The following is a 12,937-nucleotide window of genomic DNA, read 5'->3' as shown; positions in this document are numbered from 1 at the left end:
ACTTATTACTAATAATAATATAAAATGATACCTCTACAGATTATGTGTCTACGAAACAAGATGATGAGGTCATTGAATACATGAAAGGAAAAAGTATAGATCATAAACTTGTCAGAATCAATGATGCTTGGGGATGCAGGGATGACCTAGATTGCCTTTTTAAGTCGAATGACCAAGTTAATGGCGCGGTAAGCATGTTTAACACTGCTTCTGCATTACATAGTGTCCATACAAACTATCTACCAATCTTTTAATGACAAATTAAAAACTGGTAGGTCATAAGTTTGTATATCGAATTGATGCGGCATGAAGAACACCTACTTCATAGAGATGGTGGAGATGTATATTTGGAAAATTCAATGGTTTCTCAAATGCTACGAATTGACGGGAAGAAAGATGAGAGGGATTTGAGCTATAATAGAGATGAAGTGGTTGAAACAAGGGCACACAATTATTTAAATGCTGATATGGTAAGCTTTACCATAATACTTGACATATGCTAATTTTTTACCCTTTCAAATCTAGAGAAATAATTTAGATAACTCTCTAATACTGCAGGTGTTCCTTCCAATCAATATTGAAAAGTTTCACTGGTACCTGGGTGTTGTGAACGCTTCTTTAGGCCAGATACATGTTTTGGACTCTTTTGGAGATAATATGACAAACTTTGAAGATCTCTGGTATACGGTACGTCTAAATAATTGGTATACATATTTATTTATTCAAAATTCTTCAGTACCTGTTCTGTTTCTTAATTAGCCTTGGTGTTTTGATCATACCAGCTCTTAGGAATGGAAAGACTAATAAAATATGCAACGGGGCTTACAAAACTGGACCAAAGTAAATGGAAACACGGTATCAATATGACATCTTGGCCAATGAAACATAAGATCAAGGTCCCAATGCAAACAGATGGGTAAAATATCTTTATGTTTTGTGTATATGTCATTGCCAAACCATTATCTGTATGCCTCATATTTGATTGTTTGGAATATTGCCCAGCTATAGTTGTGGTTTATGGCTTCTTAATTACATGGAGTATTGGACCGGAAGTACTTTATCTGACCATGTAACCCAGGTACTTACTTAAGAATCTACTTGTCGATGTTTTACCACCGATAGCCTGCCACGGGGATACTCGAGGCAGTATGTTCGGGCTTCAGCGTATGCTGAACTCGATGGTGAACGCAAGAGACAGTCGATTTATCCTAGTTTAGGCCCTCGATCGTAGATCGAGTAATAGCCCTACGTCCAGTCGGCGTTAGCCTTTGCGTTGGATTGATTGTGATGTGTTGTGTTGTATAATTGCTGTCCCTTTCTCTCAGGAGCCCTGCCCTCCTTTATATAGTCAGGAGGTCAGAGTCCTAGTCGGTTTACAATGAGATTTCCTAGTAGGATTACTAAATAGTTCTACTACTAAGATTACATGGGAAGAATCCTAGTTGGACTAGATCTTCTCTCTCCCTTGCGGGGTATCCTGTGGGTCCCGCATCGACAAGCCCCCGAGCACTTCATGGTTGAGCTCTGAAAGTCTCGCTTTGCTCCTTCAAGTCTTGTTGAGTAGGAACAAATGTCATCCGAGTGCTTTCTAGAGTGAAACCTTGTAGCGCTTTTTGGGACCTTCGAGTGGTGAGTGCTTTTTTGAAGAAAAAGTACATCCATCTGGTTGTAGCTCCCGAGCCTCTTGCTATTTGGAACAAGGAGCTGGAGGATCTTGTCTTGAAGTTGCTCTGTTTGTTCGTTGAAGTTTTATCAAAAAGAACTCGAATATGGCTCGTTCTGGGTTCTTTTTGTCGTAATGTCTTGAAGTGGTCTGCATTGAGGAAGTCTTTTGGTGACATGCGCTTTTTTGAAGAAAAAGTGCACTCACTGAGTGTAGCCCCCGAGCCTCTCGCTATTTGGAACAAAAAGTTGGAAGGTCTTGAATCTTTATGTTGTTTCAAAATTTGTGTTCTGAGGTAGTCCCTGAGAGTTGGATTATGTCATCATCTGAGTAGTTTTGCGGCATCTTTTCGAGGCAGCCCTTTAGTCTTGGATTAAACCATCATCCAAGTAGTTTCGCAGCATGCAGCCTCCGAGCGTATATCCTTGTTGTTTTGTTCAGGAAGAACTCGGATCGTATTCTTTGATAGTCTGCTGTTGTCAGATGTAGTTGTATGATGGTGGTTGAGTGTAAATGCCTTTTGTTCACGGGTTGTACTGTGCTGGTATATTCTTCTGAATATGCCCGTCTTCGAGTACTGTTCCCTCTCGCCTGAGTCATCCATTATTGAGTCCTGTCTTTTCACTGTGTCCTTTGTTAGGCTTATTTCATTGGTACTCCTAGTCCATGTGCGCCGCTCCTTTGATCTATAAATACTGTCCCAGAGTGCTTGTTTTCATCCATTGGACATTCTGTTTCTCCATCGTAGCCCTGGGCAAAGGGTGATATGTTGGATTCTGATTCATCTGATGACCTGACACCGGGTGCTTCTGGGGGATTTAATGGTGACCGAGGACGTCGAACCATGAGTACTTCCCGTGCGTGAGCCGTTCTGTTATTGGTGTTAGTTTTCATACTGTCGGAGTTGCTGATGACTTCAGTAGATGCTTCGATGTCGCAGATCGAGTCTCCTTCTTGGTAAGGTAGAATAACTGTTGTTGTTGTGCCGACTAGTTGGGTTCCACTATCTTCAGGAACGGAACCTGGCCAGTGGATGATACAATCTTGCGATGTTATCGTTAGCACTAGTCCCTCCTGGGCTCCTGTCAGTGGTATCCCAAACATTGGATTGAAAGATCTTTTGAATTGTCCCTGATAGGATTTTGCCATGTTGTCGAGCCTAAATGGAAAAGAATTCGACTTCTTGAAAGAACTCTGAATGTAATCCGAGTTGTTTTGGGTTGTGCTCTGGAATCCTACTGAAAAAGAACTCGGTTTCTTGAAAGCACTCGAATAAGACTTCACCTTGGACACGGAACATGAATTCGAGTCAGATGCGCGTAGCCGTGAAATCTTATTCGAATCGGATATTATGAGCTGCGCGAATCTTCTGGTGAGCTGATCCGTCGTAGTTATCGAAATAGGAAATTCTTCATGATGATCCGGATCTTTGAGGAGATGGCTTTGAAGCTTGCCGTAGTTGTCCGCCTCGCAGATCCATGAGCCGAAGATGAAAGTTGATCCCGTCGGGAAGATCATGTTATCGAGGTCCATCGAGCTCTCGGATGCAAAGTCGCCGAAAGCCCCTACCTGGCGCGCCAGCTGTTGATGTTTTACCACCGATAGCCTGCCACGGGGATACCCGATGCAGTATGTTCGGGCTTCAGCGTATACTGAACTCGATGGTGAACGCAAGAGACAGTCGATTTATCCTGGTTCAGGCCCTTGATCGTAGATCGAGTAATAGCCCTACGTCCAGTTGGTGTTAACCTTTGCGTTGGATTGATTGTGATGTGTTGTGTTGTACAATTGCTGTCCCTTTCTCTCAGGAGCCCTGCCCTCCTTTATATAGTCAGGAGGCCAGAGTCCTAGTCGGTTTACAATGAGATTTCCTAGTAGGATTACTGAATAGTTCTACTACTAAGATTACATGGGAAGAATCCTAGTTGGACTAGATCTTCTCTCTCCCTTGCGGGGTATCCTGTGGGTTCCGCATCGACACTACTTCTAATACATATCAGTTATTTTTAATTGGTTAGCATATAAGCAATTACTGTTTGCAGGAAGATATAAGTAACTTCAGGTTCAAGCTACCTGCGATCTTATATAACTCGCTATTAAATGAAATAAGAGGGTTACCGGATAAAGAGCAAAAGACTAAGACCAGCGATGACCTAGATGAACTTGTCGAAGAGCTCGATGACCTCGATATTTTGATGTCGGGTAACACGAAGTTGACAAGGATGCTAAAGTGGACAAACAGAGAAGACCTATTGATGACAATTTGCGGGTTGTTCCACTTGATCGCTGATGATGAGACTTTAGAGTAAGTCATGCATTCTAAAGTACAACGTACTGTTCTAATATAGATATTGCCTTTGTCCATTCTAGATTGCTACAGCAAGTAATTTGTTCCTTGTCCTTGTTTTCAGGAAAGAGTGGATACGAAGTACACGACCATATCCAATTTCTTTAAGTCTTAGACAAATTATAAATATTTTAGATGATGATAGACAGCTGGAACATGAAACCTTTAATATGGCTATTCGGATGGTCGCGTGCAACCAAGACATAGCGCAGAAGAAACAAATATTCCACTACATGGATCTCAAATTTGCTGTAAGTTGATATATATAAATCATTCTAAAAGATTGTTTGTACATGTCATACTTAAATTATGTAATTGTATAATTATCAGGAAATAACTCATTTTGGACGAGATCCACGATGTTGTCCCAAGATTGACAAGGCATACCAAGATCAATTAAAAAAAGTATTTGAGTGCTGGCCGGAAAAGCAGTACGACATTAAAGAATGTAGCAATGTAAGTTGTGTTTTGTGTATTACTTTAAAACCTTTTAAATTATTTACCACTTACAGTCTGTGTGTTTGTTTATAGATTCTACTACCATATTATCAAGACGGTCTATACACTTTATTCATAATCGACATGCAAAAAATAATCGTCCATATTATGGATCCACTTCAAGATCATGTATGCTTGAAGGGTTATGATCACAGAGATTCATATATACCTACATTACACACTATTCCTAGAAGGTTTAATCTTGCCATGGGATTGTTAAATTTTAAGATGAACAACAATATTTATCACTGGAAGCGAGAATACCCTACGTGTGTAACAAAGGTTACACATAATAAACACTGGTAATCACTTGTAATATATTTCAACTTTCATATCAAAGAAATAGTTATTTGATCTATGTACATCAAATAAACAATTGATCTTCTGCAGGAATTTGGGAGGCTTTCTTGTATACAGTTTCATGAAGTCATGGGATGACATAAGATTGCCACCGATCAACAATGTAAGCATGTATAGTACATAACTAAGTTTCATAAACTACATTGAAAAATAATAACTTATTTATTGTTATCTGCCATACACAGCTACCAACTTCGCTGAGGAGGGAATTCTTGGCCGATATTTTGACGAGTAATGCAAAAGAATGTAGCGACAACATCCCTGATAATCTGCAATACATGATTAAGGAGTTAGGTAGAATCTAGCTTTACAATGTGCACTTATATGAAAAGTGTTCCCAAATTATATATAGACTCAAATACAATTGTTGTGTAATAGTAATATTATGAAGAATAAATTGGTTATAATTATGAGCATCCCAAGATTAAAACCGTAGCGTTAGCACGGACATTATACTAGTATAATATAGCTTGCGTTGATAGCACTATATACGCCTAGCGTAGAGACACCGGTGTTTCCTTGGCACGATTGTTGAATAAATCTTTGAGTCCCACATTGTACCTGCTGTTGCAGTAACGTGTATGCTTGCTAGTAATAAGATAACATATATTTATATTATATTTTTTTTATAAGAACACATATAGTATTATATTATAACCATATCACAAGACAGAACACAGGACATCATTAGTTTCGATTGTTATAAATAAATTTAATAAAAAACATGTAAGACTTGATATCAGCAATGTTACAATGGATCAGCCGACTAAGGAGACTGCGTGCGATCTGTCAGCATATCATATATGGGTCCTTGCACAGACACCTTCATCTAGCTATACGTACGTACCCATCATTCGTAGTACGTAGTATCATCCACTGTTATTATCATTATACATAGTCAAGAGGAAAACGGACGGCAAAAAATGCAATGGGAACAAGGGATCGTCGTCTTGGAGTAGGCACCTAATGACCCAAACAAACCCGTACGTGTCATCGCTCAAGCTGACCCGTCGGCGTTGGAATCGTCATCGTCGTCGTCGTCGTCGCCGCCGGACGATGGCGCCGGGGCGCTGGAGGACCCACCAGCAGACGACGGCCATGGTGCGCCGGAGGAGTCAGACGACGTTGGCGCTGGTGCGCCAGAGGGCCCGGATGACGCCGCCGCGGGAGCATCAGCATCGGCCGGCCCGCTGGCGGCACTGCCGCCGTACGCCGGCGCATCACCACCAGACGACGGGCCGCTGGCGGCGCTGGAAGCAGGGCCCTCGGAGCCGGCGCCGGCGCCGGCGGGTGCGTCCGCGGGCGCCGCCGCGCCGTAGGAGGGCGCCCCGGCGTCGGAAGGCGGCAGGGCGATGCCCGCGGACATGGACCCGGACGCCTCGGTGATGAGGTCCAGCGTGACGCGCTGCAGCTTCTCGAAGTCGAGGCTGAAGTTGACGACGTCGTCCTTGTCGCCGCTCTTGGGCGCGTCCTTGCAGGCGTCCTCGCAGGTGGAGGTGCCCCCCAGCGTGGAGGACAGCCACGACTTGAGCTCCAGGAACTTGGCGTCCGTGGGCTCCCGGACCAGCCCGTTGAGGTGCGCCACCGCCTCCTCCACGTCGTCGGAGCAGCTGTCGTAGCACTTGAACAGGCCGGCGTTGTCCTTGGCGGCGTTGTACTTGCCGTGCACGAACGTGGCCATCCCGGCACCCTTCTCCGCCGCGATGTTCACGAACAGCTCCGCCAGCTTCCGCGGGGTCGCCTTCTGGCTCTCCGGCTTCGCCGCGAGGCTGTCCACGCAGATCTTGGGGAACTGCGTCTTGCTGCACGCGTCCTGCACGGTGTCGCCCACGGTCCGTGCGGCGGCCGCGGTGGAGACGAGGACGGAGAGGAGGAGCAGAGGCGCGACGACGGCGACGGAGACAGAGCGAGCCATGGCGATCGCTGGTTGTTCGCGTTTCTCTCCCGGTGTGATTGATTACGAATTGAAGGGTGGTGAGTGCATGGGCTATATATATATATCTGTGTGCTTTGTGAGCTCAAGGCGTCGAGGGGCCAAACGACGCCCTTGCGTGTATGGCATACCGCCGTTTTAGGAGAAAGACGACAAGTGGAACGTGCCATCCGCAACACATGCTGAGCCTTCCATGTGCCATCTACGACAGGTGTCCCCCGGTTTCTTGGGTGGTTATGTGTGGCTCAAATTCTTGTTTCATCAGTTTTTCTCTTCTTATTTACATCGACACTGCCAAATTTGTGCCACGTACGACAGAGTGTGAGAGACAATGAAGGAGTAGATACTCCATATATAGGAATTGCTTGCGCTTGCACATTCTTCTTGGTCCATGATTATATTTCTCCAGCAGATATAGTCGTCAATAAAATACTTAATTAGTATAATGCTCATACTAACGCCACGATTTTATCTTGGAGATGCACATAAAACAACCAAACAATGAACTTTTTTCATAGTTCAACCTTTCCACAATAGTATATTACCCGTGCTAACGCTATGGTGACGGCTAAAAAAATAAATCATAAAACTAAAATAAATCAACTAATGAAATAAACACGAATTCACAGTCTCGCAGAGATTAGTCATTTCACACACAGAAAAATAGACAAGCCCACACAACACTAGTAAGACGGGTCTTAAAATTCATAAACCATCAGTCTATATATTATTCTATAAATAATGGTTTATGGCCGGGACAGGGCTTTCTCTACGGCGCGCTGCCACTCCACTCTGCCAGGCGTCCTTCAAATAGAAACCCCTACCACCAGACACATTGGCCCCTGCAAAAATGTAAATAGGCAAAAAGTTGTGAGAGACAAACTTGACAACCTGTTCCACAAATGTTCTTATTTACAACAAGAACGCAAACAGAGAACACAAGCACATCGAAATTAGTTAAAGCAGGGTGATTGTTAGAAGCAAGTTGAATATATAAAACATATCTCTACTATAATGGAACTACACATTCTCTATGAAAATGTTGTTAAGTTAACGGAGGCCGCACACAATCACATGCAGCCATACTAGAATGACAGCAAGGAACAAAATGATCAAGTTACTCCAGAGATCTAGTTTATACTGTTTTACGATTATGTAAGCAACAATTACATATCTAGCTGAGATTACCCAACAAAGCTTAAGCTCAGTAGGAACATTGGTAATTTGCGATGCCTAAATTCTACAATACTACTTTCCATATATCCCATAAAAGGAAATTAGGTTCCATTTTCTGAAAGCTGACATTAAGATGCATGCAATGCTGTCTAGACCAAAAAATTTGTCATTGTGGCTTGTACGCATTTTAATCATTCTAATCACTCTAGGAAACAAAATCGAAGGATGGTGATCTTGCTGCATATCAACTTAAAGCCTTTTGGTATGAATAAGCAAAAATATACCAAATTGAATTGTTACCCTAAAAGTATTCATAGCCACCAGCTAACAATTTTTTCAAAATCATTGAAAAGAACATTGTCCAACTAATAGATAAGAGGAAATTACAATGGCTCAAAATAAGCCTATTACCAAATAAATGTCTACCATTTCTAGAAAAAAAGCCAACTGTGTCCTTGCTTTTCTAGACCAACTACAAAAAACAAACAAACATCAGCTCATATGACTGGTATACTTCTTGAACAAACCCTTCTAATACAGTTTCAAGAAGAATAGTTTTGATCGGTTTCTATATGCATGTCCACTAAAATAAAACTTACAGTATCTACACTTCTACTAATTTACACAGGTCACACTGGCAATTTAATTGTAGCAAAATCTAATTCCAGTTTCAGAAAAAAAAATCATAAACATTATCTTTTTTTATCGAAAAAAGTTGCGTTCTTCGTGCAGCTCATAATAAGAGAAAAATGTCAATGATCAAGAGTGAAACAGGAGTCATAACTTTGGTTAGATATAGTCACCTAGCAGCTAATCCTAAATCACACATTACACATTTCTTTGAACCTACTACATGATAATCATCTTGCAGGGAATGCTTGTAGTATGCATTCTAGTGCAGGTGATGTATAGCATGCTGTAAAATCATCATAAATCTGAATTGAACATCTAAAACCTATCAGACACAATCAGTAACAATATAGAGATTGTTTGATTCAATTTTTGGCACTGCTTGCCTCCAGTAAGGACTAAACTCAAATACAATTTTACATAGCTAGTAACAAACACATGAGAACATTGATCAGTACCTCACTCCGAAGCTCCTCATCGACTCTGTGGCCATTAGCCGCCTCCACATCCAGCTTTGCAGTCGCTTCCTAACAGGCATCAAAACTAATTGGAACACCAAAATTTGGCATGTTATGCATAACCGAGCTCTCCAATTTAGAAAGTAATGGAAATTAACTTGTTCCAAATGAAACTAATGAGATAACACAACGCCTGCATGTCAAGATTGAGCTCACTATTTCTCTTTGTGTGGGGGTATGACCCCCAAGACATGGGCCGCACCATCGGAGGTGGCCCAGCCCACAAGATCAAGGCGTGCACGGCGCTGCTCGGCGTGCATCGCAAGATATTGTATAGTACAAAATAGGGTACTTACCTTGTAATCCTACCTCCTCTAGAGTATATAAGGAGAGGTAGGGGTCCCCTAGCGGATAGGATCCACAACGATCTATCAGATCAGATCTATATACAGATCAATACAATACACCAAAGACACAGGACGTAGGGTATTACGTCGATCAGACGACCCGAACATGTCTAAATCACTGTCTATGTGCCTTGTGTCACCATCCGGTTCCTGATTACGCGCACCCCCACCGACAAATCTACCATTGCGGGATACCCCTCGGTGGACTGCCAAGCATATTCTGTCGACAGTTGGCGTGCCAGGTAGGGGTGTGCATGTTGTTTCCTTGTCGAACAAGATGGTTTTTTCCGTAGGCTCTTCGTCCCTTCCGCAGCCCGGCCAGATCTTCACGGTCGGATCCATCTCGTGGGTCATCAATGCTGACGGAGTCGGAGAGCTCCTCGAGCCGGGGCAGATCGGTTCTACGCCGACCACCCCCGCACCTGCAACTGCAGATCCAATCTCGTAGCCGATTCCGAGGTCTCTTTCACCAACAACTCACCGCCCACCAGGTGCTCGCCGTCAACGCCGACCAGACAACACCATATGCCGCCGACCAGACGCTTTGTCCAAAGCTAAGTCATGCTTTAATATTCTTCTAAATATTCTCCGATCTTCGTATATCGCCATAATGTTTCTCCGAACTGTTTTCTCCATATTTGCTCTCCAAACGATTTTTCGAACCCCCGAACAGTCCTGTTTATGCTCGGACGCCTCCAGAGATTGCCCTGTCTCCGGCTCCTCCCTACACGTGCTACGGGCTCCGCGCTCTGCATTATGGTTGGTCGACAACGGCTCCTTGGTCATGCCTGTTCCTCCTACACGTGCACGGGCTCCGCGCTCGACGTTATGGACTATGGGCTAGCTAGGACTGGAGACTCAGCTACACACTAACTGGTCGGCGGTTTATATTAAACATAAATATATTTTCACGCCAACTGATCGCCGAACTGCATATGCCGTTTCATCACCATTGCTGATTTTTCTTCGTAGTCTATTTATTTGTACATCATGTACTACTCGTTCTACATGTTTGTATTGCAGAATCATCGTCCAGATGATCGGACCACCTGGTGCTTGGACTTCTCCACCGATCAACTGGTCGGACCGCTTGGTTCATGGACTCCGTCGCCGATCAGTTGATCGGACTATTCGTCGATCATTTCTACTCAATGTTCACTTCACCGCCCACTAGTTGACTAGACTGTTCGCCGCCCGTGCTTCATCGCCAGCTACGCCGATTACTCCTCAGCACTCAGATTCTTCATGCTCGAGGACTAAGTGGGCACACTTCACCGCACGAATGTCGCCAGCTACGTCGGTGCTCAGACATCGCCGCCTACGCCGTGGACTCCTCGGTGTCCGGTCATCGCCAGCGATGCCAAGGACTCCTCGCTCCATGATGCTCGGTCAACGCCAGCAACACCGAGGACTCCTCGCTCCTCGGTGCTCGGACATCGCCGTCTATGTTGGGGACTCCTCGGTCCTCGGTGCCCGGTCATCACCAGCAATGTCGGGGACTCCTCGCTCCTCGGTGCTCGGTCATCACCAGCGATGCCGAGGACTCCTCGCTCCTCGGTGCTCGGACATCGCCGCTTACGCCTGGGACTCCTCGGTGCTCGGTCATCACCAGCGACGTCGAGGACTCCTCGCTCCTCGGTGCTCGGTCATTGCCGCCTACGCCGAGACTCCTCACTCCTCGCTCCTCAGTGCTCAGTCATCGCCAGCGACGCCGGGGACTCCTCGCTCCTCAGTGCTCGGTCATCGCCGCCTACGCCGGGGACTCCTCGCTCCTCGCTCCTCGGTGCTCGGTCATCGCCGCCTACGCCGAGGACTCGGTGCTCGGTCATTGCCGTCTATGCCAGAGACTCCTAGCTCCTCGCTCCTCGGTACTTGGTCATCGCCGCCTACACCGGGGACTCCTCGATGCTCGGTCATCGCCAGCGACGTCGGGGACTCCTCGCTCCTCGGTGCTCGGTCATCACCGCCTACGCTGGGGACTCCTCGCTCCTTGCTCCTCGGTGCTCGATCATCGCCGCCTACGCCAAGGACTCCTCGCTCCTCGGCTCTCGATCATCGCCAGCTACGCCGAGAACTCCCTGGGTGGTCAGACATCGCCGGCTACGCCGGGGACTCCTCGGTGCTCGGATCTTGCTACGTCTCGTCGGTGTGCTATCAAGCTGCTCCATGATGTTCGGATCAGGGTGCTGATCTTGGGCAGCACGTCTAGGGTCTTGATACGCGCATGTCAGACGACGTCGGCAAGCTTTTAGACTTCTTTGACCCTGCTACAAGATTCATTCTTCATCTTCCAGCAGGCTTGGGGACTAAGTGGGCACACTTCATCTTGCAGTGAATGTGTTTGTTCTCATCTCGAGGCTACGCCCGGGGACTGGCTGCCTGCTCGGCTGGTTTTCTACTTTATGACCCTGGCACCATGTGACTACGTCACCTACTGTCAGGCTCGGGGACTAGCTGTGGGGGTATGGCCCCCAAGACATGGGCCGCACCATCAGAGGTGGCCCAGTCCACAAGATCAAGGCGTGCACGGCGCTGCTCGGCGTGCATCGCAAGACATTGTATAGTACCAAATAGAATACTTACCTTGTAACCCTACCTCCTCCAGAGTATATAAGGAGAGGCAGGGGTCCCCTAGCGGATAGGATCTACAATGATCTATCAGATCGGATCTACATATACAGATCAATACAATACACCAAAGACATAGGACGTAGGGTATTACGTTGATCAGACGGCCCGAACCTGTCTAAATCACTATCTCTACGCCTTGTGTCACCATCCGGTTCCAGATTACGCGCACCCCCACCAACAAATCTACCATCGCAGGATACCCCTCGGTGGACTACCAAGCATATTCTGTCGACACTTTGTAACTTTTAAAATGTATATATAATATACATATATCCGTCTGAGATTACCCCTCCTTGTTTCTACAAAAAAAGTCCATGTATGCTCATATCCATGCAATTGAAATTGTTAGTCAATTTAAATTGCTATTTTGCTTTTAGAATATAAATTGGTCTAGTTATCAACCTTTGATCCAGGCTGTTGCACTATCAGAGCAAAACATTAAAAGCAGAAAATAAAAGTCACAATTTTTTCATGAGGAAATATACTTCAAAGATGATGAGATGATAATATGCAAACTCACCAACAGCAGCGTGGCACAGCAGCACCCTCGAGTCTCCTCTACAGCGAGCAATCGGAGACAGAGAGTGGGGGTGGTCAGTAGCAAGGCCTCACGAGGGGCACGCAACGTCCTGAAGCACGCAGGCCGAGTCGGTGGGCGACCTCACGCTGCTCGCCCACGGGGAAGCCGCGTCTCTCCATCCAACGGACGCCTGCCCAGATCTGCCAGGAACCACGCCGGTGCATCATCCTCACGGATCTAGGAAGGCTGGTGGAGTTCGCCGAGGCGACAGGCGCGGATCACCCACCATGGACATTGTCTGATCATGCTGACCT

The 12,937-nt window shown here is 45.6% G+C and overlaps 2 protein-coding genes across 2 annotated transcripts; one reads left to right on the top strand and one right to left on the bottom strand.

Moving 5' to 3' along the window:
- The first annotated feature begins 280 nt into the window (after positions 1 to 280).
- Positions 281 to 5,332, top strand: LOC136545594 (uncharacterized). Its single transcript, XM_066537603.1, has 10 exons — positions 281 to 470; positions 559 to 687; positions 783 to 916; positions 1,003 to 1,078; positions 3,706 to 3,968; positions 4,075 to 4,261; positions 4,341 to 4,466; positions 4,542 to 4,810; positions 4,899 to 4,971; positions 5,054 to 5,332. Exons 1-10 carry the CDS (start codon positions 300 to 302, stop codon positions 5,171 to 5,173), a joined length of 1,548 nt encoding a protein of 515 aa, XP_066393700.1. The 5' UTR covers positions 281 to 299; the 3' UTR covers positions 5,174 to 5,332.
- A 149-nt stretch (positions 5,333 to 5,481) lies between these two features.
- LOC136545591 (putative invertase inhibitor) lies at positions 5,482 to 6,828 on the bottom strand. The gene has a single exon (XM_066537601.1). The coding sequence runs from the start codon at positions 6,781 to 6,783 to the stop codon at positions 5,866 to 5,868; it is 918 nt and encodes a 305-aa protein (XP_066393698.1). The 5' UTR covers positions 6,784 to 6,828; the 3' UTR covers positions 5,482 to 5,865.
- Positions 6,829 to 12,937: the final 6,109 nt, after the last annotated feature.

This window comes from Miscanthus floridulus, chromosome 3 (assembly GCF_019320115.1).
Source record: "Miscanthus floridulus cultivar M001 chromosome 3, ASM1932011v1, whole genome shotgun sequence".
Lineage (NCBI taxonomy): Eukaryota > Viridiplantae > Streptophyta > Magnoliopsida > Poales > Poaceae > Miscanthus > Miscanthus floridulus.
The sequence above is the reverse complement of the archived record's forward strand: the minus strand, read 5'-3'. Positions and strand labels throughout refer to the sequence as shown.

Excerpts from the sequence above, each read along its gene's own strand:
- LOC136545594 (XM_066537603.1), top strand. The coding sequence starts at position 300 with ATGCGGCATGAAGAACACCTACTTCATAGAGATGGTGGAGATGTATAT. Across the intron at positions 3,969-4,074 it reads GCTGATGATGAGACTTTAGA|GAAAGAGTGGATACGAAGTA; the intron begins GTAAGTCATGCA and ends CCTTGTTTTCAG. Across the intron at positions 4,811-4,898 it reads GTTACACATAATAAACACTG|GAATTTGGGAGGCTTTCTTG; the intron begins GTAATCACTTGT and ends GATCTTCTGCAG.
- LOC136545591 (XM_066537601.1), bottom strand. The coding sequence starts at position 6,783 with ATGGCTCGCTCTGTCTCCGTCGCCGTCGTCGCGCCTCTGCTCCTCCTC.